This window comes from Marmota monax, unplaced genomic scaffold (genome assembly GCF_021218885.2).
Source record: "Marmota monax isolate L192 unplaced genomic scaffold, Marmota_monax_Labrador192_F-V1.1 WCK01_AAM20220418_F8-fsc00095, whole genome shotgun sequence".
Classification (NCBI taxonomy): Eukaryota; Metazoa; Chordata; class Mammalia; order Rodentia; family Sciuridae; genus Marmota; species Marmota monax.
Window position 1 is genome coordinate 1,197,366 of NW_026695244.1, and position 13,106 is coordinate 1,210,471.

Below are 13,106 nucleotides of genomic sequence, written 5' to 3' on the forward strand. Positions count from 1 at the left end.
GGCATAAAATAGCAGTTTATGCAAGAGGAAACAAAAAGAGCATACCAATACATGGAATAAGCAGACAGCTTTACTAGGGGTTAAATAAACACAAATAACTGTTAAGTTAGTTAATTCTCCCTTTTACCTAATGACTCCCAGTGCTGGTGAGGTTGTGGTAAAATGATTCTCTGCTGTAAACTGGGGCAATTTTTGCAAAGCATTAGGGTAGGAATCACACAAATAAATGCTCATACCCTTCTACCCTGTGTTGGGTTCTTTTTTTTTTTTTTTTGATAGCTTTATTGAGGTAAAACTAAAGTACGATAAAATGCACATTTTGAAGCATGCAATTTGATCAGTTTTGACATGTATGTAATCAAAACAATCAATACAAAAAGCTGGGGTTTTTTCCATTACTTTATTTTTTTAATTTGAAATCATGCAGACTTGTGGTTCCTGCCTGATTTATTACATTAGAAATCAAACACCATCAACTATTCTACCCTGTATTTTTATTCCTGAAAACTATTCAAAGAAACAATTGAATAGGAAAAAAATAAAATAAAATAAAAGCTAGGTTAATGAAAATGTTCATTGCAGTGGTATCTATAAGGTTTTTACAAATATAAAATAAAAATGAGGGAAACAAGTTCAAATATTAAACACTAGAGAAAGGATTGGGGAAAGTGTGTGTTGACTCAGCATACAGTTCCATGCGGCCAATTAACATAATTAACAGAGGTGTGTGGTACTATGGAAATGCTTCTGCTGGGACATGAGCTACAAGAAACTAGAATACAAAATTATAATGCACCTGTGAAAATTACCATATTTATGAATAAAACGGAAAGTTAGCACACAAAAGTTAAAATGTTCTTCTAGTTTAGGGGGTTTGTAGATTATTTTTTCCCCTTTCAATTTTTTTTAAAAATTGATATTGAATTTTTTTATTGTTTAAAAGAATTGATTAAAACAAAATGGTACGGGGAGCCTGGGGTTCTGGATTGAGAGTTAAATACCTATGTTTTCTTCTTTTTCTCCCCCACTTAACCAACATGCACTATTGGCCTTCATAAACCTTAATTTCTCCATCTGCACAGTGGGCCAACACAAGTTTCCCTTACCCCAAATGGAACAGGATGTTTATTTTGTAAAACTTTTAGCTCAGTGGTTCATGTAAGTGTGGTCCTAGGAGAATGAGAAGTAGGAGGGAGAGGAAAGATAAATAGGCACTAATTAATTTTAAAAGGAAAGATCATCTGCTTTAATGGGAAATGCATATGTGCCGTGCCCCTAGTCAGAGTCGGAAGTGCACTCCTTGTTAGTTAGCAGCTTCAATTTAAGGTACTGTGTGATCCTTTGGCCTTTGAAGATATGAAGCCTCTATACATACACATGAGCTAAAATTACCGCCTAGTCAGGACTACGTGTGCACTCTGAATAATTGCATGCACTAAGCAACCCCAGCTGATGGATTGATGATATGTAAGCAGAGTGCAAAGACCACGTGATGAGGGGAATGGCAAGACATTTTGAAAGGATGGCATAATTTCCAAGCTTTCTTTTTAACTTACGCTTTTTCTTTTCGCCATTACAGACAAGTAAAAGGGATTTGATTATCTTGTTTCCTGTGAAAGGTTATTTAGCCTCTCAATCCCATTAAGTCACTCTCTGCACTCCAGTGCACCGAGCCTTCTCCAGGTTATCAGCCCAGGAAGAGTAAATGGAGACACCAGGATCAGATTTCTAAAGGAAGGAAAGTTAAAGCAAAGTTTGAAAGGGGTGACAGCCAACAGCCCTGAGTTTGGGAACTCAATTAGAATGAAAGACAACTATCTCATTATCTCCTTCCGAAATGATCTAAATACATAAGAATCTAAAAGTTTTAAATAAACTTGTCCTACTGACTTGTCGAGATGACTGAATTTCTCATCTCAAAAAAAAATTTTTAAACACCCACTTTCGTATTTATTTATTCTAAGCGTGAAGCAGCTGCGATAATTATGCTGTCAGATTCAGTCAGCTAATGAGGAGTCACCCGAGTGGAAGGTTTTGCATTTGTGAGATTGCTGAAGAAGGAGAGCCGCTCTACGGCTTTTTTCTTTCTTTTTCTTTCCCACCTTTCTCTTTCTTTTTCTGAGTTGGGAAGGAGAGTCTGGCAGTCCACAGTCAAACCAGAATCCTTTTGATTCCTTGTTTGTTCTCTCTGTCTGTCTCTGTCTCCTTCTCTCTCTCTCTCTCTCTCTCTCTCTCTCTCTTCCTCCTTCCCTCTCTCCGCAGTCCTCTGTGTTTCTGAGGAGCTGCTTTTGATAGGCAAAGAAGCCTGGGGGAAATCCCAGCTTTTCATATCACCACTGTCTCCAGGGCACAAGGAGACTTTTCCCCCATAGAAGTTCCCAACATTGTTTGGATTTGAGGCGATTGAGCATCACCTGTAAAGTGTACACACTGTTTATTTTAGCCATTTAACTGTTCATGCTATGACATGAGCGAAAAGAAAGTTGACTACAAAAGTGCATATTACAATGTCCCTGTGGCAATGTCAAATGCATATCGACAAAACTTGTCTCCCCTTTCTAGTCTAGCAAATATATAATTCCAAACCAAAGAAGTAAGAGCCACAGACTCCCCACAGCATCTAAGAAAGTTCTTCTGGCCAAGCGAGGCAGGGCCAGCATTGCAGGTTTATTTCTATCCTTTGGGTGAGAGCATCTTCCAGCAAACACTATCATTAAGACATTTTCTGCATGTGGCGAGCCAAACATAGAAATTTCTCTCTTTATAGAGTTGTGAGATGTTCTGAGCTACCCAGGTTTGTACTGATTGTGAGACTTGGAGGAAACCTGAAGGAGTTCTATAGTAGATTTGCTTTGGCGCCATTGTTAAGGTTTCTAACAATGGCTACTACTTATTAGAAACATTGTATGCCAGGAACTCCTCAAGGTGTTTTGCATATGTTCACTTCTTTAAATTTACAGCAATCTGCCAGGAATTTCAGTTTTTCCCATTTGTAGATGGAACTCTTAAATGTTAACTTTTGGAGGATTTGGCCCATAACTGTAGTTTAGTAAGCACTCAGAAACAATAGGCGCTTAATAAAAACAGGCGTCTGTGGACATGCAAACTGCCAGTGTGCTCAATGAACCAAATACCAACTGTCCCTAATTGACAGTGGTTTTATTTATATATTTTTTTAACTTTTTGGTGACACAGAAGTCATCCACACGTCCAACAGAAACCTTACAATAGACCTCTGTGCCCAAAGGATCCTCATCAGTTGGTTTACTGGCTTTGGTTTCAACCAACCACACAGATCAAAAATATTCAGGGGAAAAAAACCCTCACATCTGTACAGAACATGCACTGTTTTTCTTGTTATTATTCCTTAAGCAATGCAATATATAGCAACAATTTACATAGCATGTGTATTATATTAGGTATTATAAGGAACCTAGAGATGATTTGAAGTATACAGAAGGATCTGCAGAGGCTGTAAGCAAATACTGTACCATTTTATATAAAAGGACTTGGATTCTTGGATTTTGGAAGCAGGGACCAATGGAGAACTGGACTTAGAATTCTGAATTTTGATCTTTTTCCAGATTGGTGACGCTCTTTCTTGATGTTCCCCAAGGGGACAGATTATCAAAATTCTTTTGTTTGCACCTCACTTTCCGTCCTTGCTTGTGTCTGTAGGTCTCTCCCAACTCTATCACTGTTTTTACCATCTGCCACACATAGCACCCTACCTTGCCCTAGTCTTCATTTGGTAAATACGCCGTGACCTGAGTCAAGTAGGAAGAACTTGACGATTATTAGTAGATTTGGTAAAGTGAGTCATCCTTGAGTCACTATAAATCACTAGTAAATAAGTCTGGCTCATGTGACGAATGTTACAACAGACATAAAAATATAACATACTGTGAAACATCCCAGGAAATAATATGTTGGTGATTTTTTTCTTCCCTACAGAGGAGTCTTTGTTTACAGTTTCAGGAGTGAGGCTAAAACCAGAAATGTGTGACCTTTTGGCCTCCTACCAGAAAAGTCACCACCCAGCCTGGTTTAGCAAATGCTGGTGAAAAGAAGGGGTGGAGTCACCAAGATTCTTCCAGGTGAGTGATCCCAACAAGGAGGCTCCTTATGGATAGAACTGAAAAGCAGTTGCCGCCAGGCAGAGAGAACATTATTCACCAGTTTAGATCATCTCTGTTCTGGGTCTGAGGAACAGGTGACCTATGCTTCAGACCTCCATTATCATACCTCCTACCCTGGGGAAGAGGACAGTGTATATCACCTGTCTCTCTCACTCCTGGAGTGGTGGGGCTCTGTAGAAAGCTTCCAGATCACTGTGACACTTTGGCCCATGCAGCTGGGACAAAACGTTGCAACTGACCTCGTTTACCCCTTCCTTAGGTGGCTCTCTGACAAAGCAAGACCATAAGAAAGGGTGACCAATCGTCCTAGTTTGTCCCAAACAGAGGGGTTTCCTGCCATGCTAGACATTCAGTGCTAAATTTGGCACAGTCCCTGGTAAACTAGGATAAGGTCACCTTAATGGTACAAATGACCTTCCAAGGTAATCTCAAGGAGGAAGTGATATTGTGGAGGATTTTTCCAAAGCTACCATACTCTATAAAAGAAATTCTGCCAACAGGAACCAGAAACCAGGTGGGACAACCCCAAAAGCCACCATAGTAGAGACATCCCTAGGAGCACTTCCCACATGGTCCTTCTGTGGAGGCCAGACAGAGAAGTCAAGCTGAAACTCATGTACAGGGCCAGCCAGCTCTTTAGGTGACCCTGGCTATGTCCCAAACTACAAACATTATACTACAATCTGACCATCCATTTGGTGGCCACAGCTGGGCCGTGCTTGCTAACAAAGCTGTTGGGGCCTAGATGGTAACTACCAACATATTCCCTACACACACACCCGACTTACTCACATGGCAGGATTCAGCTCTTTGGATTTCTCTTTGTCTTTCTCTTGGATCTCTATCTTTGACTGTCACTATTTAAAGGCATATGTACATCAAGGATGTCTGCCTTCTGGCTCTTCAACAATGATCTAGACTTCAAAGAACAGGGAAGTTTAGAGTTAGAGCTATTCCCCAGAGTATTTTATGAAATACGTTAAGTTTGTATTTTGACAATATACAACTGGAATTACAATTGGCAATGCAATAGCATGGTATTCCTCAAGAAAAATATTTTCTAGAGCAGAGTTTTTATTGTTTAATTATGCCACATCAAACCACCTAGGTGTGAGAGCTGGATGAACTTCAGCTGCAATCTATAAAGTGAAGCATGTGCCCTTCGTAAAATGATCAAAGATACTAACGAAAATGGTCTCAGATGGTGATGGTCCTTAGCATTATCATGATGATTTCAATTGCTGTTGTTATGTATTTGGTCCTACTTAGCAGCCAGAAGGTGGGGAGATAACCTTGCCTTTCTGATCTACAGTGACTTTGCACAAAGAATTGTCACCTGTAGGCATAAATTAGTCACAATAGAAGATCAATTAAATGCAGCTGGTCAAGCTTGGTGCCTGTGCCAGCGACTGAAGAACAGAAGAAGCAGATTGAGTCTCCATTGGAGTAATCTCATGATATCCCTAGGCCTTGAGACTAATGTAAGGAGATAAAACCGGTAGGAGATGAACCACAAGAGGGAAAAGCTAGAGCAATTAAACTGTTTAATAAATGGCTTGGGATCTGCAAAATCTGAAAGTGCTGGAGTTAAAGAGACTAAGAGCTGTAATCACACAGACACTGGGGGCCTGTAAATCTTTTCCACTGAATTGAATTTATGTTAAAATATTCACTTTTCAGGAGAGTCAAAATGTAAATTGAGGTGTTAGGATTTGGTAACTGGCAGCAATTCCTCAAAATTAAAACTCATGATAGATCCTTAAAATGTCAGTTTCAGGCATGAAAAAAAAAAAAAAAAAGTCTACTGCTATCTATAGGAGAAATGGGAAGGAACTAAAATTCTCTGGATGCATTCCATGTGCCAGGCACTGCAGTGGGCCCTGTTTACATGTTATTTCAAAGCGTAGCATGTTTTGAGTAGTGGATTAGGGTGAGTTAAAACTGTAGTTTGTGCACCCAAAGTTAGATTTGGATTATTTTTTAAGTCTCAGTTCTTATTACCAGGGATAACATGCTGTCTCTTATACTTACCACTAGAAATTTTGCAATACTGTTTAACAGGTTTTTTTGACTCAAACAATATGTTGTTGTTCGTTATTTTGATCTTATTTATTCTTTATTCCCTTCTAGGGCTGTTTTCATGCTGCCTCAGTTTTCATTTGCTTCAGCTTACTAAGAAGCTTCCAATCTAATTCCATACTGCACACCTGAGATATTTTAAATATGATGTTCAAGGCAATGGTTCATAATACTCAAAGAAAAAGCCATGGAAGATTGTTATTGTCATTGCGTAGAATTTAACAGTGATTGGCTCAAACACTGGGCAGAAACTAAGGTTCTCTGAGAGAGAACTTCTGAACAATTTCATCTGTTTTGAGGGAGATTCCTGGGCCAGAAAGTCAATTTCCCAACAGGACAGATGGGAAACTGACAGTTGAAAGAATTTGTAGGCAGAGCTGGTGCTTATAGAGGGCTGTCCCTCTTGTATTCACTTACAATGTCCCCCAACAAAAGGACTTGTGTGGCCAGGAAAGGATTAGTCTAAAGTTGAGAAAAGTCTCCAGGGAAAATGGTCTCTTGGATAAAGTCATCAACAAAAGGACTTACTTAAGACTGGTTGTTATGTCTTGGTAGGGGGCGATTCTCCTTTACCACCTGCTTTATCAGAACACATTGCCGTCCCACCCCACACAGATTTCAAGTTTGGATTGAGCCACTGGTTAGAATTGAATTTCAGACTGTCTCCCTCAGAATCCTAATTGTCTATGGTGATGGCAACAGTGATGAGGAACCTTAGCTCCCATTTGACGGTGGAGATACTGAATAGACAGGAACAGAGTCCACAGATGTCATTCAAGCCAAGTTGCACTATTGGACACACATGTGTGCACACACACATAGCCCTGGAGTTAAAGGAGATCTGTCTTGACTAAGGCTGCCCCCATTTACTGCAATGACTTTAAAAGGAACCAGGGAAACTCTAACTTCATTTTGGGAAATTTGGTAGCCTAGAAACCGAGACCTCTATGTATCCTTCAGAAGAAAAAGGAGGACCAATTAACAGAGAATTTTAAAAATAATAACTATCCATCCAAAATTTCAGATGGAAGAAAGAAAGATGCATACAGATAGTCCCATGAAAACTGCCTTTATGAGTATTAATAAGGCATTAAACAAAACCTGCCCAGATGTACCTAAAAGATGAAATGGAATAGTATAGACTAGATCATGGGGCAGATATGTGTGCTCAAAAATAATGACTATCCAGCTTTAAGAAAGGCTGCTGGTTGTGTGGTACAGAGTTCAGACTTGTCTTATTCTGGTCAAATATTTTTTATTAATTACTCAAATAAAATCTGAGAAGGTGGACAGCTTATTCATACAACTCACTAAAGTACTATTATTATGCGTGTGTTAGTTCCATTTTACAGAAAAGGAAACTGAGGCTCAACAAAGTTAATCATTCCTTCCCGGGAGTACTCCAGAGTTCAGATGCAAACTCCAGGTCTGGCTGTCTCCAGTGTGATCTTTCCAGGAACCACATGCATATCAGATTTACAGAATATACATCTCTTGAAGAAGCAGTTGATATTTAGCATTGGATCATGATTCAAAGGATTAAGCTTTGGCTAGAAGCTAATGAGCAATAAGCTGAAGCAATATTCATTCCTATCAAATTTTATCTGATTTAAATTCTTGCACGTTGGGCTTAAAATGCCTACAACTTAAGTCAAGCGGTGACTTAGAGGAAATTGGCACTGTTAAGTACAAGGTGAATGAATAGTATAATCTAGCTGCCCTCAAAAGATAATGCTAATACTTTCAGGCTACATAAATGAAGGACTAAGATGATATCCCAGAGAAGGGAAGTATCTTGCTCCCTATAGAACAGACCACATTTAAATTATCATGTTCAACTCCACACATCACGTTTTAAAAGAAACATCATACTGAAATAAATATTTATTGTGCACCAATTAGTCTTCTGATCTAATCCTATTTAATCCTCTTAATGAGACTAAGACATCAATGCCCTTGGTCACCATTTTACAGAGAAGAACATTAAGAATCAAATATTAGTTGCTAGAATTTGATGCCCATACTCTCTCTGTGCCCAACGTCAGTGCTTTCTCCAGCCTACTTCCAACTCTGTTGCATCCTCCAAGAAGAGAGGGCATGTGGGCCAAGCCACAGGAAGAAACAGGAGCAGAAAAGAGAAAGGCCAAAGGCCAGGCAGACTCCTTCCTGAGAGTTAAGGGTTGTCACAAAGCAAAGCAGCTGCCCCCACTGGGTGGCTGCCCAGCTAGGACAGATGGAAAGCTGTAGGATGCTTTTTTGTTTTGTTTTGGTACTGCAGATTGAGCCCTGGGGCACTTTACCACTGAGCCACATCCCCCAGTCCTTTTTTATTTTAAGACAGGTTCTCACTAATTTCCTGAGGGTCTCCCTAAGTTGCTGAAGCTGGCCTGGAATTTTGATCCTCCTGCCTCAGCCTCCCCAGTTGCTGGGATTACAGGCATGTACACCCAGCCTGATGCTACTTTTGATGCAGCAGGAGGAGTCCCCAAATGGTTTCTCCTGTCCACCAATCGACTGTGTTCCCACACAGTGGCAGACTTCCTCTGCCACCCCAAAGATACAGATTTCTATGGGAAGGACTCTCATATTGGAGGTTAGAACAGCTGATCTCTTCAGCCCTATGTTCTCTCAAAATTCTCTGATAACGGTTTGTGAATAAATATGGACAGATTATACTTGGAATTCGGGTACGATATTACTGTTGCAAGAATAGAGAGACTTATTTTATTTTCTAAAAAAGATATCTTTTCATTTAAGTCTAAATTGACAAAATTATCCTCTTTATAATGAAAAGTAAATTATGCTTATGCTTCCTTCTTTTTTCTCCTTCAAATGATAGATCTGCCTATTAAAAGCTTAATAAAATTATGTGTAAAATTCTGAAACAGCATTCAAATCCTCCTTCATTCCTTGATTTTATAAAATGAGCATTTCTGGTGTTTGTGCACAGTTTTTCCCTCCCATGTTTCCTTTGGTTCCTTTGATAGAAACACACTTGAATTTTAAAAGCATTATTTATTTTTGCTCAATTTTATTAGTAATGCTTACTTATTTAGTCATGAGTGCTGATCATCTAAAATTCTCTCTCTTGACATCCATAACTGGATGGCACTTCTTGGCTCTTTGGTGGGTAGATAGGGCAACATGATTGGTTCTGGCTAATGAATTGTGACATGAAGTGGTCTGTTTCACGGGCCAAGCTTTCATTTGTTTGCTGGTGCAAGGCTCTTCAGACTTTTTTTAAAAAAATTGTCCCTCTGTTACAGAGACCAGCAGCATTCAAGAGGATCCCAGAATAAGGAAACATGGAACAGAATTCCCCAGATGACATGTGATGAATGTGTAGTGGGAAAGAGAGATAAAACTGTCCGATGTTTGGAGCCACTCGTCTTTTAGGGTTATTTGTTACTACAGTATTATCTAGCCTATCCTGACCAGTAGTGGGGCACAAAAATTTCAGACCTGCAGTGCCCAACATGCAGGGCTACATGTAACTATTTATATTTAAATTTGAATTAATTATTAAAGTAACTTTAAAACATCAGCTCTTCAAATATGCTGATCACATTTCAAGGGCTTATTAGACAACATGGCTAGTGGCCACCATGCTGCAGGATGCAGATGTTTCCATCATTGCAAAATGTTCTATCAACTAGTGCTAATAGACTGCTAGGACTTTTTTATAAGAGTTGATAATGCTATCTTCTAACATGTCTTGATATTTTAAGTGTGTGCATCTAATACCACCTTGGAGTTAGTCTTATAAAGTTTTAAGTTTTAAAATGAAATCTCTGATCCTTCGTATATATATATCCTTCATATAATTATAATGCACTAATTGAAATAATAATAATAGAAGGGAGATCAGTAGAGCAAGTGGGTTGGGGGAGGAAAGGGGAAGAGATTGAGGAGTTAGATTGATCCAATTATGTTAAGTGCAAGTTCAAATATAGCATAATGAATCTCACTATTATTTGTAATTATAGTGCACCAATGTAAAAAAATTTTAAAAATAAGTAAATGAATGAACTAAATCTCTGGGAGCATCCAATGGAGGTTACCCTGTGGAAGAAATCATTCGGAGCAGTTACATTTTTTAGAACCAAAGAGCTCAGAAAGTGCATTCCTGAAAGTCACATTGATAAAGAAGATTAATATCTTTTTGTTTCTCTTGATACCTTTATTTTTATTTTATTTAATTAATTTATTTATTTTTTTGGATGGAACTGAGGATTGAACCCTTGGATCCTTTACCACTGTGCTACACTCCCAGTACTTTTCATTTTATCTTGAGACAGGGTTACACTAAATTACCCAGTCTGTCTCAAATTTGTGATCCTTCTGCCTCAGTCTCCTGAGTAGCTGGGATTACAGGCCTGTGCCACCACTTTGCATAAATTAATTCCCAAGTAATTGAATTGTAGTTCATCCTCTCAGAGTCTCTGAACTTTGCATTTTTTACTTCTTTATTTTTCTTCTCTATCCCTAGGTGGTTTAATGTGCATGAGTATGAGATCTGATGGGCTCAGTAATGAATTCATCCAAGTTCACTATCATCATTATAAGCACTACCATTGAATATTACAAAAACGTACTGTGGGAGTGCAAAACTGAACCAAAACATAAAATAATCTCCCAATCCATTTGTTAATTCACTCAACAAACATCTATGCACTAGAAATACAAAGATTATCAGTGGCTTCAAGAATCTCGTGGTCTAATGGAGAGGTAGATGGAAGTAAATATAAGATCCCATGACAACATATCCATCTATGTTATCACAGAGGAGACGATGGGAAGCCTTGTCTTGAAGTGGGAGTTTGCCAGGCACGGAATTGAAAAATGGAAACAGCCCTGTACAAGGGAGATGTTGAAGGGAGAGGATGTATTTGACTATAAGGAATTGAAAACCCCAGTCTAAAGGTCTCAAAATATTACTTCACGTAAGAAGTTCAAGGGTCTGGAGTTGTAGCTCAGTGGTAGAGCACTTGCCTCACACGTGTGAGGTACTGGGTTTGATCCTCAGCACTATATAAAAATAAATAAATAAAGATATTGTGTCCATCTAGAATACATATATAAAAGAAGTTTAAATTATTTGGCCCCAGGATTAAGTTAATGGGAGAACAACACCCAAGGACACAGGTTCCTTGTCCTTCTTCTCTGTGTCTTCAGGGTCTGCTGCCTCAGTGTTCAGGCTGGTTCCCCTCATGGTCACAAGGGGATGTCACGCTTCCAGGCATCACATGCAGTGGAAGCAGAGGGGATCTCTTCCTGTGTGATTCTTTTTAAAAGAAAGCACAAGGCTCTGTTTACACCTTACTGATCAAGCTGCCACATAGTCACATTTTCAATGCTAGCAGGGAGAATTAGAGGACCACTTTAGAAGGTTCAGGATCTCTTCCTGACCTGAAGCAGGACCACCTTCCCTGGACAGTCATGACAGCATACCAGTTTGCCCCTTCCCCATGGAAGCAGGAACAACATAATCTACAGCAACTGATTGACTGTGGGGTCAAGGGGGGGAGGCTCAGGGGGTGTAAAGAATGGCTGGAAGCTTTCCAGTCTGGGGCCAGGATGACTTGTAACACCCTTCACAATCAGGTGATCAGTCTGGGAGAGAAGGTTATGAGCTCATTTTTAGATATCTTGAATTTGAAGTGCTGCATTCACCAGACAATTAGAACCACTGGCCCAACTGCAGGAAGTGGAGCCTGGCCATATTGGGCATCACCTAATACTGATGGTCCTTGAAGTTCCCCAGTGTGATTTCTCAAAAGGACACAGGCAAAGGGAAGAAGTACAGGAACTATACTAGGCCCACATTTAGGGAGTGGGAAAAAAAAGAATTGGCAAAGGAGATTGCTATAGTTTGCATATGGTTTGTCCCCCAGAGGTTCACATCCTGAAGACTGATCCGCAGTGTGGAGGAATTTTCAGGGTGGAATCTGTAAGAGGTGGGGCCCAATGCCTGGTAATTGGGCCATTTGGGGCCCTCCCCTCAGAAGGAATTAATGTTAGTCTCACAAAGGGAATTAGTTCTCTCAATAATGGATTATTATGAAGTAGGCCATTCCACATGCTTGCCCCTCTTCAAGAAGCTGGTTCCCTTTCCATTTCTTTTCCATGGGATGATGCAGCCAGGATACTCTTGCCAAAACACTGGAGCCATGCTTTTGGATCCTCCAGTAACCAGAATCATGGGCTATATAAACCTCTTTTCTTCTTTTCTCAGGTATTATATCATAGTAACAGAAAATGGACTATTACAGAGATGTAATGTTAGTGGCTAGAAATTGATGGAGAAAGGAGGTATTATCAGGAGGGGAGAAAAAACGAGAGTCATTCTATGTGACAAAAGTTAAGAAGAGCATTCTGAGACTGAGTAGCCTCCAGAGAAAAACTTTAGGAGGGTGTAAACTCAGAAGGGTCATGGTTGTGTTGACAGTTGGCCATTGGTAACCTACAAGGGAACAGCTTTCATGGAATTATGGTCACAGAAAAACATGATGGATTAAAGAGAGTGACTGGTAAGAAAGCAGAAGCAAGGAACATCTATCAGAAATTCTTTCGTGAAAGGATGAAAAACGTGGGATACTAGCTAGAGAGTGGAAGGAATGGGAGGTTTCATATTTTCTTTAGCGAAGGAAAGCTATGCATTTTTATGGGCTAAATTAAAAAAGAAGGAGGAGGAGGAGGAATCAGCGAATTATCTAAAAACACCAGGCTTGCTCCACTCTGGGGCTTGTGTCTGGCTCTTTCCCAGTTTAGACCTCTTTCCCCCATGTCCACACAGACAGCTCCCTAGCTTACAGCAAGCCTTTACTCCTGTCACCTGTCAGTAAAGCCAGCCACAGCCACCTTAAGTAAGGGGGTTGCCTTCCTGCA

General features: G+C 39.8%; 1 protein-coding gene across 1 annotated transcript in view; it reads left to right on the forward strand.

Annotated features, from left to right (window-relative positions):
* Positions 1-8,116, forward strand: part of Cdk15 (cyclin dependent kinase 15) — a 94,822-nt gene extending 86,706 nt beyond the window's left edge. The window contains exons 13-14 of the mRNA XM_046463133.2: positions 3,955-4,097; positions 6,270-8,116. Of these exons, the coding sequence (XP_046319089.1) occupies positions 3,955-4,064 (110 nt within the window). The 3' untranslated portion in view covers positions 4,065-4,097; positions 6,270-8,116. The remainder of the gene's footprint in view (positions 1-3,954; positions 4,098-6,269) is intronic.
* The last annotated feature ends 4,990 nt before the right edge of the window (positions 8,117-13,106 follow it).